Source organism: Microcebus murinus, chromosome 15 (genome assembly GCF_040939455.1).
Source record: "Microcebus murinus isolate Inina chromosome 15, M.murinus_Inina_mat1.0, whole genome shotgun sequence".
NCBI lineage: Eukaryota > Metazoa > Chordata > Mammalia > Primates > Cheirogaleidae > Microcebus > Microcebus murinus.
Genome location: NC_134118.1, coordinates 59,203,659 through 59,224,887, shown reverse-complemented (window position 1 = coordinate 59,224,887; position 21,229 = coordinate 59,203,659). Strand labels below are relative to the sequence as shown.

Here is a 21,229-nt window from a genome sequence, read left to right as displayed (position 1 = left end):
TGATATCCTACCTCTCAGAATGAATCACTGTTAACATTTGGATATTATCTTTACAGTGGGTATTTTTTGGTTCCCCTCTTGGCACCTTAATGGTTGACCACTCCTTTCTTGAAGAACATTTTCCTTTTGACTTGATGGCACATTTAAAAATTTCCTCCCACCTTCTTGGTGTTTTTAATCTCGATTGCTATGTCCTCCACTTTTGCTTCCTTCTTTCTCTTCCTCTCATATCCTGCCACTTACTGACTATTGTTAATTATTTGGACTCTGTTCTGCATCACTTCGTCCATTTATTCTGTACTATTTCCCTAGACAACCTCAATAACTGTTTAGCTTCAACCATGATCTTTAACTAACACTTTTTAAATGTAAAATTCCAGCCGAAACTTTGTCCCTACCAGCCTAGCTACCTTCTTGATATTTCTACTTGATGTCTCATGGAGACTTCAAACTCAACATATTAAAAATGGCCTTATTTCTATCATTCTCAGCTTGTTCTGTTTCAGTAAATGATGCTACTATGTCCGTTGTTAAAGTCAGAAATATAGGAGTTATTCATAATTTCTTCCTCTCTTTCAATCCCTCTACAAGGCTCCTGATATTTTTTGTTGTACAAGCTTTTAAAGGATGTGGAAAAAACAAACAAAACAAAACTCTTGACCAGGTGCCATGGCTCTAGTATATCATCCTGAGGCTGAAGCAGGAGGATTGCTTGTGTCCAGGAGTTTAAGACCAGCCTGGGCAATGTAACATAAATCCTGTCTCCACAAAAAACTTTAGGAAAAAAAAAAGCCTGGTATGGTAGTGTGTGCCTGTAGTTCTAGCTATTTAGTAAGCAGAACCAGGAGAATTGATTGAATCTAGCAGTTTGAAATTGCAGTGAGCCATGATCACACCATTGCACTCTGGCCCAAGTGAAAGAATGAGACTCTGTCAAAAACAAACTTATAAACGCATCAGTGTCCATGGATTATGGATAGAAGATTATACTCTGGGTTTAAGTTTTTATTGTTTTTTAAGCTGCCTCAGTCTTTTTTTTTTTTTTTTTTTAGCTATTTGTGGGGCATGAACACATTATATGTGCTACTTTGAATGGATATTATACTGTAAAATTTTAGATTTTCTTTTATTTATAGAATGATTAAAATTACTAAAAGGATTTTTATACATACTTATGTTTATGCTTAGAGTAAATTATTTGATGTGTAGAAAATAGTAATAGCTTTCCTTTCTGTTTTAGTGTTCCTACAGAAATTTCAGGAAACAGCCCCGTGTCTCCTAATACTCAGGATAAATCAGTAGGTCAGTCTCCTCTTAGATCTCCTTTAAAACGACAAGCCTCTATCTGTTCTACCCGACTTGGAAGTACTAAGAGTCTTACTGCTGCTTTCTATGGGGACAAGCAGCCTGTTACAGTTGGAGTTCAGTTTAGTAGTGATGTCTCTCGAAGTGATGAGAATGTACTAGACTCACCAAAGCAGAGGAGAAGTTTTGGTTCATTCCCGTATACACCATCAGCAGACTCTAATTCATTTCATCAATATCGATCAATGGATTCCAGCATGTCAATGGCTGATAGTGAAGCCTACTTTTCTGCAGCTGAGGAATTTGAGCCTATTAGCAGTGATGAAGGCCCTGGAACTTATCCAGGTAGAAAAAAGAAGAAAAAGCAAACCCAGCAGATCGACTACAGTAGGGGTTCCATATATCACAGTGTAGAAGGACCACTTATTGGCCACGGAGAAAGCATTCAGGATTCCCGAACTCTGCCATTCAAAACTCATCCTTCCCAGGCTTCATTTGTTTCTGCATTAGGTGGAGAAGATGATGTTATAGAACATTTATATATTGTAGAAGGTGAGAAAACAGTAGAGAGTGAACAGATTACTTCTCAACAACCTGTGATGAATTGTTATCAGACTTACCTTACTCAGTTCCAGGTTATTAATTGGTCAGTTAAGCATCCAACCAACAAAAGAACCTCTAAGTCCTCATTGCATCGTCCCCTTGATCTGGATACACCAACCAGTGAAGAAAGTTCCTCATCATTTGAACAGCTTTCTGTTCCAACTTTCAAGGTATAAACCAAATCATTAGTTTTCACTGCTATATTTATTTAGAAAAATAGACTTCTAAGAAATTGTTTTCAAAATTACTTTCTCATGTATTTTAGCTACTTTTCTGAAAGATAGACTTTCTGAAGTCATAGTTTTATATATGACAGATCTCAGGGTTATTATAAATTTAAGCAAATTAAATTGAAGAATGATCTAAGATTAGATTGTCACTAATTAATCTAATCAATTAACACATATTCTGTGTCGACATTATACTCTTAAGGTTAGGATCAAGTCTCTGAATTCATATTTTCTGTGTCTTAAAAATAAAATTTTGGAGTTCTTAATAGTTCTTTTCCCTAATCCATAACTGCTTCCATGCAAAGCCAGTTCCATTCACTTGACATGTGAGTGCTTATAATTTAGTATGAATGTGGTTATTGTGCATTTCTGTAATGTGTTCTGAAAATGGCTTTCTTAGGTAAGCTAAAAGCACCTCAAAATGAATTTAGCAATAATAGCTAACATGAAAACTATTTTTAAAATTATAAGAAAAATTTTTATGTTGTTAGAGACAAAAATTAAGTGTATAATGTCTTATGGAGCTGATGAATAATTCTCAGGAATCTTAGTATATAGTTTATATACATATGCATATATGTGTGTATATTCATATACCATACTTATTTGAAGTGACTAAATGTTAATTTATTTAATTATTTCTTAATTTGGGTATTTATTATACACGGCTGTGTGCCAGGCATTTGATGTACAGTAGTGAGGGAAGTGGACATGGAGCTTATAGTTTAGAGGAGGAAGACAGACAATAGGTAAACAGATAGATATATGATTACAAATTGAGAAGAGTCTTAAAAAGGTAATCAGAGGATGCTGGAATAGAGAATAATAGCAGGGTGGAGCTACCTAGATTGTATTGATGTGGAAGGTCTATCTGAGGAGGTAATATTTCAACTGGAACTTGAAGGATGAGGAGGAATTGAGGATGGGAGGACCTAGGAGCACTGCATTCCAGGCAGAGGCTACAGTCTTCCTGAAGTCCTGAGGAGCAAAAGGGGTCAGTGTGCCTGAGAAATAGTGAGTGAGGAGACTTGCTCATGATGAAGTTTGAGACCTTAATAAGACCTTGGCATCAGGAGTTTGAATTTTATTTTTTCATTTATTTATTTATTTAACATGTGAGAACTTTAAGGCAATGTGATGTGATCATATGTACTTTGGCTACTAAGAGGAACTGAATTGTCATTAAATAAGAGAGGAAATGAGGTGATCATTTAGGACGCTGTTGCAGTAGTCTGTGTAAGAGATGACAGGGGCTTGGATTTAAGATGTATTAGTAACGATGGAAATGTGACAAATGTAGTTGAATATCCTCACAGATATATGCAGGCATTTGAGTAATATGTATTGAAGGATGAAGAAACATTAGTAACAGTTTCAAAGTTGTGGTTTTAACTTTTAAGGTTGTGTTCATTTCTTATCTTGCCCAAGAAATTGCCCAGGCTAAGATTTCAAAATGTTCTCTTTATTCCATGTGGAAATATGTTGGTATATGAGTTTTCCAGGATAAAACTGAATGGTACTTGCTGTGTAGAGCAGTACCTGAGAAGATAGAAATTTCTCAGTATTTTCAGTAACTCTTTTTAGTTTAATTAGGGAGTCAAATCTCTGGAGAAGAAAAGTCAAGGGATTAATATATTTAGACAACTTCAAAAATAGAATATAAGATAGAATGGTTGTTACCAAAAAGACAAATGATAACAAGTATTGGCAAGGATGTGAAGAAAATGAACCCTTACACTCTGCTGGTAGGAATGAATTAGTATAGCCATTATGAAAAACAGTATGGAGGTTCCTCAAAGAATTAAAAATAGAATTATCGTATGATCCAGCAATTCCACTGTTAGGTATATATCCAAAGACAATTCAGTAGGTTGAAAAGATATCTGTACTCCCAGTTCATTGCAGTACTATTGTCAGTAGCCAAGATGTGGAATCAACCTCAGTGTCCATCAGTGAATGAATAGATAAAGAAAATGTGGTATTATACACAGTGGAATACTACTCAGCCATGAAAAAGAAGGAAATCCTGTCATTCACAACAATATGGATGAACCCGGAAGGTGTTATATTAAGTGAAATAAGCCAAACAAAAAACAAAAGCCTCATGGTCTCACTCATGTGGGATCTGAGCAGGTTGATCTCATAGAAGTAGAGAGTAGAGGGTAGTTAGTTACCAGAGGCTGAGCTGTTAGGAAAAAAGAAACAGAATATAGGAAGTGAGAAAGTTATTTTTCTCCATTAAATCTGATAACTGACTAGCATTTATAAAGGTTCAGTTTGTTAGTCAGGTTCATTTGTTTATTTTATTATCTTTTATGGATGTAAAATACAAGTCTAGGTTTTCCTATAGTTTAATATTTCTGTGAGTCTCTTTTCCAATTAAAAAGATTGTAGTAGGAGAAATTAGCTAAATTAGACTAAAATTAGCTTGAGTAAAAAGCTCAATTCAAAAAGGAACTCTGGAGGAAAGACATTTGAAATACTTGCTTTTAAGTCTTAGTTGTAGTCCTTTACTACTCTTACTGCTCATCCCTCACAACCCTGCTCTGCTATTTATTGAATAAACAAAATGAAATTACCAATTGAATATTTTCTGTGATTCTTCTCAATTTATCTAAGTATTTATATCAAATATACCAAAATCATATTAATAAGAAATTTGGATATTCACAAATATCAGTTGCTATATAAAATTGGAGAAATAATATAAAAATCCTAGACTATAATATTTTATATTCTAGGTTATCAAGCAGGGACTTACAGCTAATTCTTTGCTAGACAGAGGCATGCAACTTTCAGGATCAACTTCAAAGTAAGTAAAGAATAATATACTTTTAACATTTAAAGTCAATCTTCCTTGATTCTGAGATAGGTAGAGTTTATTCTGAATAATAACTATTCTTTACTTGAGTATGGACTGTATTTTAAGAATAAATTAGCTTAAATAATTCAGTTCTTCTGTCTGTCATGGCTTTGGCTACTTTTAATAAGTAATCGGTAGCATTTCTATGAAACATACTGTGTAAGCCATAACTTGACATATCAAAATTGGGGACTAATAAGAATTCAGTATTGTATTTTTTACATTTTAGAAAAGATCCAGTAAATATATCAAAAAGTTTTCTCATTTGATATATTAACCATAACTAACTTTGGTTAGTTTTCATTTTAGTGCTTCTTTTGGCCTGTCTTTGAGACATAAAATATCAAATCCAATTCCATGAAATATTTAGTTGAAATAAATGTATGTGTTTACTCATCTTAAGGAAGCTCCAACTTCTATTCTTGTTCATGGTCTTTTTAATTATACGCTTTGCTTGTTAAATTGTGTAGTACACCATATACCCCACTGGATAAGAAAGTCGATAACACAGATGATGAAACATTAACAGAAGAGTGGACCCTGGATCAACCAGTCTCCCAGACCAGGACAACGGCCATAGTTGAAGTAAAAGGAACCGTTGATATTGTTCTGACTCCCCTGGTTGCTGAAGCTTTAGACAGGTATTGACTTTGTCTAAAAAATGTAATTATTACTTTATAAAATGACAACTGTATGTGATATAAGTATACATAATATGATATATTCATATAGAAGATTGTTGATGATAGCCATTTTGGTTGATTAAAAATGAAAATGTATTCAAAGAATTCTTTGTTTTAGTTAGTTATCATGTTTTTTTCTTGGCCTAAATAATTACATTTGTCCCTTGGTATCTGTGGGAGGTTGTTTCCAGGACACTTATGAATACTAAAATCTAATGATGCTCAAGTAGGAATTTGTGGATACAAAAAGTTGGCCCTGAGGAATTTGTGAATACAAAAAGTTGGCCCTCCATATCTGTGGGATCTGTATCCCATGAATATTGTATTTTGAATAATATATTTTCAATCTGCAATTGGTTGAATATGTGGATGTGGAACCCATGGATACAGAAGACTGACTGTATAATATTATAATAATTATATTACAATATATTTCTAATTTTTGCTTTTGGGCTAATGAGAATAAAATGATCAAATACTTAGGAACTATTTTTTATGTTTCATATTCTCACTATTATCTAGTTAATGAAGGGATAAAGGGGGAAATAATAGAGGCTCTGTCTTGCAAGGTGCTTATGGTCTATCGAGGGAGACAAAACTAACATGAATAAAAATGAGAATGGAACATAATGGAAGTTGTGTGGAAAACACAAAGTGCTGAATGAGGTGAGAAAAGAAGGGGTTCAGTGGGGACCAATTTTCATGAAAAGTCTTCTTTCATTACAAAGGTGTATAGTTTTCTGCGATAACTTATATTGTTAAAATTCTTATGAGATGTCATACAAATGAAGAATATAGGAAATCATCTTTAGGAGATTGTAAAAGAAAATACCATTGCCCAATCTGGAACACTTCATCTTGGGGTAGGGATAGTGACAGTAGGAATAAAATCTCAGCACTGTTTCCCTTGTATAATTTCTGAAAATGCAGCTTAGAAATTCTCATTTTAATGTTGAAGAATTATTATCTATGTTCAAATGTGCTCAATTTCACTGATATAGTTAGATAAACTAGGTCATAGGATTAGTGATATTGCAATTTTTCATTTACTGTTTTCCCCCCTCAGATACATTGAAGCAATGGTTCACTGTGCTAGTACCCGACATCCAGCTGCAATTGTAGATGATCTTCATGCCAAAGTCCTTAGGGAAGCTGTCCAAAATAGCAAGACCACCTTTTCAGAAAATGTAAGAATTTTTTATTCCATGAGCATAGCAAATTTAGTATCATGTATACAGAATATCCAAAGCTGAAAAAACTTGAATGTATCAAAATTTTATTTGCAAGTTAAATCAAAATATATAGACATCTTCCAAAAGCCTTTATATGTATTGGCTCCATAAAACCTAGCATATATAATTGTACTATGGATTGAAAAGTAGTAAAAATATTTATTTAAAAAATAGCTTTATTTTTTCTTTTATTTCGAAAGTAGCTTAGTTTGAAGCTTTTTCTAAAGAGCTTTGGCCATGAGTGAATGAACATTCTTTAGGACTAGTACTTTACCTTTCTAAGAAAGCAAAGCTGCTTACTTTTTGACTTTCCTCTGCAATTAGATGACTTGTCTCTTAATATTACTTTTGAGATCATTATTGTTAATTTTATTGAATCAAATCACTACCTCCTATTATGTGATATTCTACTGATGCTGTGGTTCTAGCCACAAAGCCAGGTGCTTTGCAGTCACATCCTCTTGCTCTTCTGGTGATTCTCTATTTGATTTTCAAATTTATTTGGATCGTATTTATACCAGGGACTAGAGGAGAAGTGAAAGTGAGGCTGATTATTTTTAGTGAACCAATTATTGAATATATATTGACATTTCATGTGAATAGGGAGTTAGGGTAGTTGAGATTAAAAAAACAAAACAAAACAAAATGAAATTTGAAAATATTTCCAGCCAATAAGGAGCCAATTATCAGAGACCAAGTCTGCCTTTAAGTCAGAGTTTAGTGATCCTAAAAAAAAGCTTATAATTACTATTACCATTTTTTCTGTCTGCTTCTCTATAGGCTGATTTCACTTTAATATGTATTACTTTTCTCAATTCTGAAGCTATTTCCTAGCTTTTTTAAGGCTTGGATTTTATTATTTATTTATTTATTTATTTTTTATTTCAGCGTATTATGGGGGTACAAATGTTAAGGTTATGTATATTGCCCATGTCCCCCCCTATCTCGAGTCAGAGCTTCAAGTGTGACCATCCCCCCAAAAGTTTAGATTTTAAATGGGGTATTAAACCAGTGGCAGCTGGCACATACCGAAGCATAGAGGGGCATAGTGAATAAACAAGGTGCTGTTGTGGATGATGTGGAAATTATGAAAATTCTGTGAAATAATTCCACTTTCAATCATTTTAGTTATCTTCCAAACAAGATGTTCGAGGAACAAAAACTGAGCACCCTGTAATAGGAACAACTAACCAAGGACAAGCACAGACAAATCTTATAATGAAGCAAGATAATGTAACAATTAAAGGTCTTCAGACTAATGTTAGCATACCAAAGGTAACAATTTAATATCTTAAAAATTTTTTCCTGAAAGAGGAGAGCATTTTGATGGTCTTTTATCCTTTGTATCTACCAAAGTGAATGATAGTAGAACAGTGTGTAATATCAAAAGAATACATTTTATTCATTTAATGATCTAATGTGGAGTTAATGTAATATAATTTACTTAAGCACAATATTAGATAATAGTCAAATATCCCATATCCATCCAGTAAAAATTTAATTATGATTATTTTATGAGCCTGTATTTATAATCCTTGTCTTCATCACTCTCAGTTGCATAAATATGCCATCTTAACAGTAGTTTTTCATTTCTTTGTATATTTTATCTTTAAGTAATATGTTTTCACTTTTCAATTCTGAAATTTACGACCTTTTCTTGTGTTAGGTAAACTTATGTTTGTTACAAGCCTCAGTGGAAGAATCTCCAACTACAGCTCCTAGTAGGAGTGTGACTCATGTTTCCCTAGTGGCATTGTGTTTTGACAGAATTGCTACACAAGTGCGTATGAACAGGTAATAAAGCTTTTGTTAATTTGAGCTATGATTATCTTGCTGGATGTAAAAGCAAGCCTTGATCATCTTTTAAATACATTTCTGAAGCTTATAATGTTAAAACGGTTGAAGTCCAGAACTAACTGCTACAACTATCTTGCTACCTGCCTTAGGATACAACATCCCAATACAGAGGAAAGCCAGGCCAAATATTGGCAAGAAAGTAGACCTCAATCCTTTGGAATAAGTTGACCTTAATGCTTGTGGCCAAAAAGTGTTTCTTATTGTTTAAGCAAGTTTGAATTGGGTTTCTGTAACTTGCAGCCTAAGGATCAAAATATCATGCATGCCCAGACCAGGAAATAAGTGATACATTTGACCCCTTTTGCTAGATTACATCATCATTTCCAATATGTAATTTTATGATAAACAACTCATTGGAATCTGCCTTCGCTCATCAGATCCTATTCATTAACCTCATTTTACAGATATAAAACTGAGTATTAGAGTTAAGTAACTTGTCCAAAGCTATAGTCCTACTAAATAACTTGAACCTTAGTGTTTTTATAACTCTGAAATCAAAGTCTGCTGCTTTTGTAATCTAGTCTAAACTAAGCTGAAATGAAGAGCTTAAATTCATTGCTAATTTCTAATGTAAAATAACAGAGTATATGAATTGTTGCCTTTATGCAATAGTAAAATTCATTCAGGTAAATGTTTTCACGGAACTGTATTATTTAATTGTTAACCAGTTTGCTTTCTTTTTTCATAAAGAGGTGTGGTTGAAGAGACTTCAAACAATGCAGAACCAGGTAGAACATCAAATTTTGATAGGTATGTTCATACCACTAAGATGCAGCCTCAGTCATCTGGATCTCTCAGATCAAATGCTGGAGCAGAAAAAGGCAAAGAAATTGCAGCCAAGTTAAACATTCATCGAGTTCATGGGCAACTTAGGGGTCTTGATACAACAGGTAGGACTCTACAACAAACATGTTTTTCCTTGGCATGTATGGCAAAGCATGGTAGAGGATTTTGCAAAAGGGAACATGATTTTTTTCCTTTGAATATTGCTGTAGTTTAAGTATTTTATAAGAAAGAGAAAGATATTTCTACATATATCAAACACGTGATATCTAACTACTAACTACGTCCTGTGCAGAATGGAGGGTAAACTTTGGTAAGAAAGTAAGTGGCATGGCCTCAGATTAAGAACTGCTTCTATCTGCTATGTGTTTTCTTCATGTTATCTGCTTGCTCATTATAGAACAGAGAGAGTATGATCTTTATAGTCTTATTTTTAAAATTATTCTGTTTGTAACATTTTATTAAAAAGAATTAATTGTAACATTAATCAAAACCAGACAGCCTAATCTGTAAAATATAGCAACAATAACAGTGATAGACATTCCTCTTAAAGTCCCCAGTGAGATAAAACAGAAAAGTAGAGATGTTGCATACCATTTCAATGTTTTTGACTCTAGTACATTTTGTCATTTAGAGGCTTAAATCATCTCAGATTGTAAGGTATTCAATCCAGAAAAATATTGGGTTTGTCAATTATATTTGACATGATTACTCTGCTGAAATCTTTATGTGGACAGGTGACTAATGCTGAATGAATAAATGAATTCCTTGAGTTTGCTCACTGTATTGTATAGGTTCTGAAGGTTCCAGGTTTCAGTCTGCATTCTGGGTCTATATAACTGTTGTGACTTTCTCAAGGCTTATTTTACCATTCTGTTTATGAAGCCAAAGATATTTGACCAGAGATTTTCAAGAGACTTTTCATGACTAGCTGAGATCTGTAGTCCTAAAACTTGTGCAAAATATAGTGGCTTGAGTGAAAAAAAAAGACTTCTCATCTCTGTAGTTTGCACTGGTAATCAGCTTGCACGTGGGTACAGACAAGGCAGTACCTTGTATAATTTTGAAAGGTGTATTGTCCAGAAAAAACTATCATCAAAGACAAAACTCCCAATGAAATTCCAAGGTGGATGTTTGTGTAAAAATGTGGAAAAAATGTAAATGTCTTTGCTTATATGTACATTATAGCTGTCAAAAGATTATTAAGTAATAATCTTATGACATTTGTTACCCACATAGGAAAGGGAAGTGTAGGTATCTGGATGGTGGTGTTAGAGACTTTTTGTGGTATATTTTTTCATAATTTTTGGAACTTTGATCTATGTGAGAATATTACTTAAACAAGAAATTTAGGTAAAATTCAAGTTAAATCCTCACCTTGGCTAGGCGTGGTGCCTCATGCCTGTAATTCTAGCACTTTGGGAGAATTAGGCAGGAGGATCACTTGAGCCTGGGAGTTAGAGGCTGCAGTGAGCTATGATGATACCACTGGTGACAGAGTGAGACCCTGTCTCTAAAAAAAAAAAAAAGAAAGAAATCCTCACATTATACCAATATATCAGAATAAGTTCATGGGATTAGAGACAATATAAAAAAATTAAATAATGAGAAAATTATAAGAAATGCAGGTGAATATTTACTGCCTCAGCAGGAAATACTAATCATAAATGGAAAGAATGGTATTTCCATATGGTAGAAAATTATATAGCTATTAAAATGATATCTTTGAAAAATTGTTAATGATCCGAGGAAATTATTATGGTTTACTGTCACATGAAAAATGAGAACCAAAGCCGGGTTTGCAAAATAATCTCTAAAGGGCTAGAGAAGGCAATTTACTTCAAATGTAAACAAGTTATCTCTGGGTGGTAAGTTTACGTTTTGTATATATTTTTTTCTGTATTCATTTTCTGTAATCGGAGAAAGAAATGAAAAGTAAGATAAAATAAAACTTCCAGGCACTCAGGATGTTGTTAATTTCCATATTGTATCTATAAGCAATGGAATTATAACAGTGTCTATGATAAATTATAGTTGGATAAAATATGTTAGCATAAAGCAGTCTTTTAGTAAAGGTAGTGATTTTCCTATAAAAAATATTTTTCCTAAAGCTGAGTAATTAATTAAAATAATCTTTATTTTGTAAAATGATGAAAGTATTTAAAACTGCTGTACAGCTGAATTATTTAAAAGCTTTTTAACTTTATATATTTTAGAGTATCTTACAGTCTTTCAGAAACGAATACATGCTACCCTTGAGCAATTATTTGGTAATTATGGAATCTTCTTTTCTCTGTCTTAGGCATCATTATTCTAAAAGTTGGTTCATTTGTTTATTTTTCTTTTTGACAGTACTAAGATATCTTTTTAAGACAACTAGTATGCCAAGTATTTAAATTGTTTTTTTTTAAATATAAACTTCTGTCTTTAAAAATGGTCATTTTGCTTTCTTTTGATAATAGACATTGGGACCTGTGCCATCACTGCTATTCCTTTTGAGAAGTCCAAAGTTTTATTTACTCTAGAGGAGTTGGATGAATTTACTTTTGTGGATGAAACTGATCAGCAAGCTGTTCCAGATGTAACTCGAATAGGTCCTAGCCAAGAAAAATGGGGTTGGATAATGTTTGAATGTGGACTTGAAAATTTAACCATAAAAGGTAAGCATTTTTTTGTTGAATTCTCCTCAAATGGGGGACTAATTGGCCTTATATTACTGAAATGTTTTGAAAATTTTAACTTTCAATAACCTGAATCAACATAATAAAACAGAAAATGTGCTATCTGGGATTATTTATGAAGGGTACCTTGTCCCAATTGCTTAAGTGGAGCTTTTCTTCCATTTTGTGATTCAAAACTAGGCAAAGCATGCAGACCAAACCTTGGTGCTTGAAGAACACTATCTGTGATTCAGAAAAAATTCCCAAATAAAATATAAAGTCACTTAGTTTTTTGAAAGTTTGCATCTTTGACAACTGGATCTTTTATTAGCAGAGATTTGCCATATAGGATTTAAACATTGTAAATCCTTTTTTCAGTGAAAAATACCGACTTAAGAAGTGTATTTGCTTTCTTACGTTACTGAATAATGTTTATAATAGGAAAATTGAAATGTACATAAGACGTTTTTTAGGTTTGGTCATTTATAATGTAGTAGCTACTATACTAATAGTAATTGCATATGCCTATGATTATTTAGCTGATAGTTCAGTTATACATCACTTTTATAGATAAGGCCAAAGTCTTGAGAAAAAATGTTCTTTATGAAATTTTATACGGATACTCTAGAGTACAGTAGTGAGACACTCATCCACTGTTGTTAATAAATTCCTTTATTTTTATAGGAGGAAGACAGTCTGGTGCTGTTTTATATAATAGTTTTGGAATTATGGGTAAAGCTAATGTCACAGAAAGGGGCGGAGTGCTGACATCCAATAATTCTTCTGATTCTCCAACTGGCAGTGGCTATAATACTGATGTCTCTGATGACAATCTTCCATGTGACCGGACAAGCCCTTCTTCAGACTTAAATGGAAATTCAGTTTCAGATGAACAAGTTGGTGAATCTTTAATAATAATAATGTTTTGTAAAAAATAATTTAGAAAACTACACACTCAATTCAAAATTACTTTCTGGAGTATATTTGCTTATCTTTCCCTATTTTGGATTTATGATATTTGTTTAAATGTTAGTCAAAGAATGTTGGTGAATATACTACTAGAATATAATTTCTCAAAGGTATCATAAGTATTAGTGTATTTATAACCATCTTGGTACTTACCATTATAACTTGCTCATATTAGGCACTTAATAAATATTTGTTGAATTAATGAATTAGTAGAATTTAAGAAAGGCAGGCCTTGTATGCTTTGAAGGATTTTAGCAGAGGTCATTTTTTTAAATAATTAGTTTTGTTATTGGTAGTATTTTATGTAAGTTTTAAATATTATTGTCAGTATCTGCTTATTTCGACTAGAGTTCTGAATAATACCTTATATTTAACTCACTTTTTAATTTTGTTATGGTAGAATTTCATGGTGATGAGTACAGTAAGAGTGACAACAAAAATATTTAGAATTCTGGATTGCATAAAAGTTGTGTTACTGATTGGTGGTATTGGGCAGGTTATTTACCTTTTCCTAGGTTTCTTCACCTGTAGCAGGAGTATGGTAATAATATTGACCTTACAGAGTTATGAAGAAGATTGAAGCAGAGGATACATATGAAAGGCTTGATTCAGTACTTAGCACATAAAAAGAACTTAGTAAATGTTGTTCTTAAACACACATATATACATACACTTGTGATCATTTTGAAAATTAGATTAACTGAAAAGGAAAGAAAAAAATGTCCAAAGAAACCAATGTGGTGTTGTAGCACATATTTTAGATTTGAAATAAGAGAAAACTTGGTTTATAATCTTAAAAAATAATAGTATGCTTCTTACCTTTCTGCATTTTGAAGAGTGGTGATTGCATATTTCAAAAATATTATTCCTGTTTCTCAATAAGTAGCATGTAAGATAAGTAAGATTTTTTTATTATAAAGTGTTATTTATTTGAACATATGCTACAGTAGTATTTTTTATGACACTCTCTTTGGAAGTTTGAAATATTCAGTTAAAATTTAGTGGAAAGCAGATGGCAGTAGGAAGCAGAAGACCTTAATTCTGTCTCCCATTCTGCAACTTATAATATTAATATAACTTATACAAATATATAATATTAATAGTTATATGAGCTCTGGCTAGTCAAAGACCTCTTTATCTCTTACTTCATCTGGAAAAAGTAATATTCAGCATCCTTAAAGAAAAATGATCACATGAAGTGATCAATTGAAACCCTTTAGTTGTAAGATCTAGTGCAGTGGTTTTTCAGCCTATGCTCTTTGGAGATTCAAGGATCCATAGATATTTCTCACAATTGGGAAGTTTAAGCTGAGCAAGGTTCATATTATCTGTTTTATGTGAGAGTGTTATCTGTAGGACTTGATTTGATAGGTTTTGCACCTAGGACATTAGTAAACCTCTGTGTTAGTAGTTTTAAGAGACTGTATGTTAATCATTTTTTTGGTGTTTTCTATAGGATGAAGGAGTTGAATCTGATGATTTGAAAAAAGATCTACCTCTAATGCCTCCACCTCCAGATTCATGTAGCATGAAATTGACCATTAAGGAAATTTGGTTTAGTTTTGCAGCTCCCACCAATGTTAGATCTGCTACACATACATTTTCTAGGTAAAAAGTTTTTGAAATGTAGTGCTATCCCTTGATGTTTCTTCTTTATTTCAAATAGCATACAATTCTTTTTAATATGTATTTTAAATTTTGGGTTATTTCTAGTATCATAGTTGCCACCTTTTCTATCATTCCTACTTATATTTTCTGTGGACATTATTCTTACCTTGTTTGATGGCAATTTCTTTCCCAGTACTTTAGTTTTATGTTTACATGTTTCTCTGCCTTAGATTTTTGTTTACTCTTTTTACGTCTGACAGGCTTTTAAAAAATTGTTTTCTATTGTCCATTTTTTACATTTCTTAGTTATGTTTCCATAATTTATCAGTGGTCAAAGGAAAAGAAAGTAGTTTTGCCTCAGTGAAATAGCCACTGAGTACAGTAGGTATAGAAATTAAAATACAAATTTTGACACTTATTTTTATAATTTCTTATTTTTTTAAAAAGACAGCTGAACCTTTTAAGTACTGCAACTCCAGCTGTTGGTGCCTGGCTTGTTCCCATTGATCAACTCAAGTCATCCTTAAACAAGTTAGAAACCGAAGGAACCTTGAGAATTTGTGCTGTTATGGGATGCATAATGACAGAAGCATTAGAGGTATGTCTTTAAATATTACAAGTATCAGACAAACTTTCATATTGAAAATGATCCCTTATTATTAATCATCATTGGATGATATCAGACTTGCAAGTTCTTAATTACCAGATATCTTTTATTTGTAGAATCTTTTATGAATACCATTCTAAATCTATTGTGGCTTGGTTTCAGAATAAAAGTATGCATTTTCCCCTAAGAAGTAAATACAACAGACTTACAAAAGTTGCCCGCTTTCTCCAAGAAAATCCTTCATGTTTGCTGTGTAATATACTGCACCACTACCTGCACCAGGCAAATTACTCTATCATTGATGATGCTACAATGGTGAGTTACTGAAACTGTGTTAGCTTTAAAGAAGCCTCTGTTCTGTTGCAGACCACTGACACACAGTGTTTGAGATGCATGTGGGGAGTCCAAAGGAGAAATCTGGTTAGAAATACAGGTCAATAGACAAGATTGTGTTCAGATGAATGATTTGGGAGTTGCGAGCATAAAGGTGTTAGTAGAAGCTGTGAACATAAAGGAAATTTCTAGAGATGATATGTTGAGTGAGAAACTGGTCAAAATGGAATCTTGAAGAATGCCAAAATTAAAGGAGGGTAGAGAGGTTGGATAGAGGTACACAGAGTAGGAAGGAAGAGGTAGAAAAATCAGAAAAGAGTGATGTCTTGTAAGCTAAAGGTATAAAGAGTTTTCAAGGAAGAGTAATCACTAGAGTCAAATTTCACATATGATTTAATAAAATAAGGACTACTTAATGATGGAGAGAAGAATATATAACTGTACAAAATAAATACAATTCATCTCTGCCCTAGAAAAGCAGATAACACATCAAGATTAGGTGTTTAAAGCTTTAATTATCTCCCTTCTCTTCTCTAAGCTTCTGGCCAATTGGGCATACATGAGAATTTTAAGTCAAATTAAGGACCAGTGTATCAGTATTATTAATGGCCAGCCAAGCCATTGGCCAGGCAAGTCAAAAATCTTGTGATGTATTTGATTAAGATACTTGGACTTAAGGCTGGTGTAGTGCTTTCTACTCCCTCCCTGTGAATCGAAGACTGGAAGATCCACAGTACAAGCCTACTTGCTCATCTAGTTACAGAAGATAGAACAGAGAGAATGACAGATATTTCTCATGAATGGACGCTTTGTCAGATGTGCTTTCCTTGTAAGAGGAGGAAGCACAAGATGGCTTTTCTTACTTGAGTCTAGGAATGAAAGGACAGGCTAATGGACTTGATGTTCCTCCGAAACTAAATGGGAGTGATTCCTGTCCTCTAATAAATAGTATTCTTCAATCAAATTAGCTAGGTATTTTCTCTTTAGGCTAAGGTTCTGTTAGAAAACCAGCCAAAAGCTTCTTTCTTATATCACCACGTAGAATAAAATATATTTTAAATTATATAATTGGTACTAATAATTCCTTTAACTTTCAAGGCACTTACAAATTCATCTGTGTTTAGCAGTTAACTTATAGTAATTTAATTTTTTAAATGTTAAAATAATGGTAGTTACCTAATATTTGAAGAAAATAATTTTATTTCATCTTTGCTTAGTGAATAATCTAAGTACCTCAAAATACATTTTGACTTATTATTTGGCCAAAAAAGTAAAGTGGATTGAATGCTTCTTAAGGAGAATCCCACTTTTTCATCCCATATGTAATATCATACTGACTGGTGCTGCAGTATTGTTTTATGACAGAAAGATGAAGTGTTGTTGTGTTGAGAGACTGGATTCTACAGTCAGCTTATAACTGAAATCCTAACTCTCTTGGGTAACTTTGGATAAATTACTTAACATCTAAGTTTTAGTTGCTTCATTTCTAAATGGGGATTATGATACTTAAATAAACAAATATATGCAAAGCACTTACTTGGTACCTGTTACTATTACATTAGGTTACTTCTAACCACATCATTGTTGTTACAGAGTGATGGACTTCCTGCTTTGGTAACGTTAAAGAAAGGTTTAGTTGCACTGGCAAGGCAGTGGATGAAGTTCATTGTGGTGACACCAGCTTTTAAAGGAGTTAGCTTACACAGACCAGCTCAGCCCATGAAACCTCAAGTAGCTATGGACCCCGAACATGAGGATGGACTGGGGCTGGACAATGGGGGTGGTCTTCAAAGTGATACCAGTGCTGATGGAGCAGAATTTGAATTTGATGCAGGTAATTTTGTAAGCCTCTGTTGAATGTTTTCTTACTCTGCACAGTTGCTGTTTGTTTTTTGCTTAGATATGTGTATCTTCTATTAATAATACTATTATACCTCTTTAAAAAACACCAGGACCCTTTGATTTTCCCCACTGTTATTAACAAATTGCTAATACAAGCCAGCATTTTAGCTGAGTATTACATACTTGTTAACATGATACTTGTGACCATTTTAATAATTTGTGTGCCAAATTTGGAAATGTTATGGCTTAATTATATAAGTAGTATGATTTTATTAGTCTAAGTAAGTGGTAATAATGTTGGAATCTTTATACTGACCTGATTTTATAAGTTTAATTCTTTGAAATATAGTAGACTTCTGATCTACCCAGTACAAAGACATCTTTATATAACTAGAATGTTTTGAATGAAACATATAAACCTCCTTTTAAATTTTGTGTTTGTCTGTTTATAATCTTCTATATGCCACAATCTTTTAAAGGGGCCATTGTCTTTTTACTTGGTGCCTGTTAGATCCTGAATTTATGTAAATTTGGGGACCTGCACTCAGCCTATAATTCTGTCAACAAAATGGCTATGTTAGAACAAAGACAGTGGATATGCATTTCTGAAATGTACATGCATACTTTAATTCTTTACCAAAGGTTATTATTATCATGACATGAATATTCAGGAAGCATTTATCTTACCATGTTTTTAGCAAAATATTAAAGTACCATGGGAAATATAGTAGTTTTAAAGTAAGGGATTTCAGAATATTGATATATAATATTTTACCCAGCTTAGTTTTTAAAATAACTTTATATTTAATAAATGTATTATGAGGAATAGGCTGGATTTTATTATTTATTTTGAAAAATTTCAAGTCTACACCAAAATTGAAAAAACAATGCATTGAATATCCCTTCCATTTATCTGTAAATACCTATGTTAATCTGTGAGCATTCAGTACTTTCTTGAGTTTAGTGGAATTGGCTTTTACTATGTATATCATTTGCATGGCAATCGAATAGTAGCTATTGGTCCTTTCTTGAGCCTAAGGATTGGTGGTTGGGTAGGAAAAGAGAAAAAGAGTAAATATTATATCAAATTCCACAAATAGTTTGTCAAGGAATATGAAAGTTAAGTATGGTTATACAACCAGGAACACTGAGGTTGATGTTTGAAGAAAATGTGATAAATATGTTTCTTACATATTCTTTTGAACTGTTTCAGCCACTGTTAGTGAACATACAATGCTACTAGAAGGAACAGCTAACCGGCCCCCACCTGGTAGCTCTGGACCTGTAACTGGAGCTGAGATAATGAGGAAACTTTCTAAAACACATACCCATAGTGACTCTGCATTAAAAATAAAGGTATATTATTGCTATTTTTGGTTAGAGTTATTCAGATTTAGAAGACCTAAAATAATTATTTAAGTATTAGTTATCTACCTTAAATATTCAGATAGCATTTTTATGTTGAAATTAACTTGATTTGTAACTTAATGTACATATTTTTTTGAAAATTATATCATTAGTAATTTATACCACTTTAACTACCAAGCCTTAGGGATCCCTTCAATTGACTATTCAATAAAATCTAATACTGAAAATACTGATAATCTTGTAATCATCAATCTTAAGCCTTTTAGGCAATGTGTGATCAATGTATAGTTTGGGTTAGACTATTTTATGATTTTAATTATGTTTTAAGAAAACCTTCTGATCAAATTTAGGTACTTTGCTGTTAATGCTGTTCTTTTTCAGAATTTTTTTAAAACATTTTTTTGCTTATAAGTTATAAAATTCCTCCAAAAATTTGAAATTACAAATGCTTTGTTTCAGATCTTTGCTTTTCAAGATCTTTTTGTCAGTGTAGTCCTTTTTTTTTTTTTACTATGTTTTAAATTGATCCAAAATTCGAATCTTACATGTGACAGAAGATAGAAATTGAAAAATTCTATAATTTTTGATTTTTTGTTTTTCATTAAAGAATAGATAAAAGGTATTTTTGGCATTTTAGAGTTCTCCAGAGAATTAAATCTTAATACAGATTTTATTATTAGGGTACTAGGAAGGATAGTATAGTGTTAAGAATTTTGGGATAGAAGTTAAGCAGATAGGTTAAATATCTGTTTTTTTTCTTAGTGGGTATATAAGTGAGTTTTCTTTATTCATAAAATAGAAATAATCTCTTACCTTGGAGAACTTGTTAAGGATTAAAGAAGATAATATATGAAATGTGCTTAGCAAGTGTTTAATATTTTGTAAATCTTCTTTGACCTCTTATGTTGGCATCCTTTTTCCACCTTTCCTCACCTAAGTGAGGATGACTGGTAGGGCATGGAAAGAGTGCAGACCTTTCTGCTTTCCAAAGAGGGCTGAGACTTTAGAGGGCTTCACAGCACTGATGGCCTTTGCCCCTACATTTTATGCTCTCATCATAAAGCCTCTAGTTTCCTCCCACGTAGATGTCTATGCTGACTTCATTAAGAAACTGAAGGGAAGGTTGCAGAAGGTAGACAACTTTCTTTTCTCTAGTTTCATTTTGTTTCTTTTTTTTCTTTTTTTTTTTTTTAAGAGAGATCTCATTATGTTTCCCAGGCTGTTCTCAAACTCCTTGGCCTCAAGCAATCCTCCTGCCTCAGTCTCCTGAGTAGCTAGGATCATAGGCTCGACCTGCAGTCTTGGGGCCACTCGTGGCCTTCTGGATCCTTGAGTGTGGCCTTTTGACTGAATCCACATTTTACAGAATAAATCCTTTTAATAAGGGGATTTGTTCTGTGAAGTAAGTTTGGATTCAGTTGAAGGGCCGCACTTGGGGGTCTGGAAGCCACATGTGGCCTTGAGGCCTCAGGTTCCCTACGCTCATGTTACAGATCGTTTTCACGGTATAAATTTTTTAATTAGTTTTTTTAAGGAACATTTTGTATAAGGGAGATAGTATCGGAGTATCAGTTTGCTGGTTCAATAAATAAGCAGTGATATAAAGAATTATTTCAGGCTTTTTTCTTCGGTACCCATAGAGATCGTTCCTTAGTCCCTGTAGAAATACCCTATCCATAGTTACGATGCTCTGTCTGATCCTTAGGTATTAATAGTGCTTTATTTCTCACCATCTGTTTGATATGCTCTGCTGTGTTCTATGTCTTTCCACCAGACTCCCTCATCAGATTTAGAAAGGAATTAGTGATCCGTGGTTAAAATAAGTGAATGTGTTTCAATATAATAATGATAATAAAAATGGGCCTTTGTGTTATATAGTTATAAAACATTTTTAGGTACAATTGAGATCCACCACAATCCTAGGAGACGCAATCAGTTTGGGTATTAATGTGCAGAATAGCTAGCAGTAATAGCAATAGTGGTAGTAGTGGTAGTTACCAGCAGTCATTTTCATATGCATAAGAAAGAACCCTAAGTTGTTTTTTCCCTGTAGGGCATTCACCCGTATCATTCTCTGAGCTACACCAGTGGAGACACTGCCACAGATTCTCCAGTACACGTTGGACGTACTGGGATGCCAGTAAAGGAAAGTCCGAGGAAGGAGAGCCTACTCAGCTACTTGACTGGAAGCTTCCCAAGCTTGCACAACCTCCTAGAAGGGACACCTCAGAGAAGTAGTGCAGCTGTGAAAAGCAGCTCTCTAACAAGAACAGGTATATCCTCTAG

General features: G+C 33.1%; 1 protein-coding gene across 7 annotated transcripts in view; it reads left to right on the top strand.

Moving 5' to 3' along the window:
• The window catches only part of BLTP1 (bridge-like lipid transfer protein family member 1), a 188,814-nt gene that overhangs the window by 79,576 nt on the left and 88,009 nt on the right, over positions 1-21,229 (top strand). For all 7 annotated transcript variants that reach the window (XM_012784187.2, XM_076010638.1, XM_012784188.2 and 4 more), the window contains exons 29-43: positions 1,241-2,078; positions 4,880-4,950; positions 5,472-5,642; positions 6,751-6,871; positions 8,045-8,191; positions 8,583-8,710; positions 9,464-9,663; positions 12,019-12,216; positions 12,901-13,112; positions 14,642-14,793; positions 15,241-15,391; positions 15,563-15,715; positions 17,327-17,567; positions 18,789-18,931; positions 20,997-21,216. In XM_012784187.2, the coding sequence (XP_012639641.2) occupies positions 1,241-2,078; positions 4,880-4,950; positions 5,472-5,642; positions 6,751-6,871; positions 8,045-8,191; positions 8,583-8,710; positions 9,464-9,663; positions 12,019-12,216; positions 12,901-13,112; positions 14,642-14,793; positions 15,241-15,391; positions 15,563-15,715; positions 17,327-17,567; positions 18,789-18,931; positions 20,997-21,216 (3,146 nt within the window). The remainder of the gene's footprint in view (positions 1-1,240; positions 2,079-4,879; positions 4,951-5,471; positions 5,643-6,750; positions 6,872-8,044; positions 8,192-8,582; positions 8,711-9,463; positions 9,664-12,018; positions 12,217-12,900; positions 13,113-14,641; positions 14,794-15,240; positions 15,392-15,562; positions 15,716-17,326; positions 17,568-18,788; positions 18,932-20,996; positions 21,217-21,229) is intronic.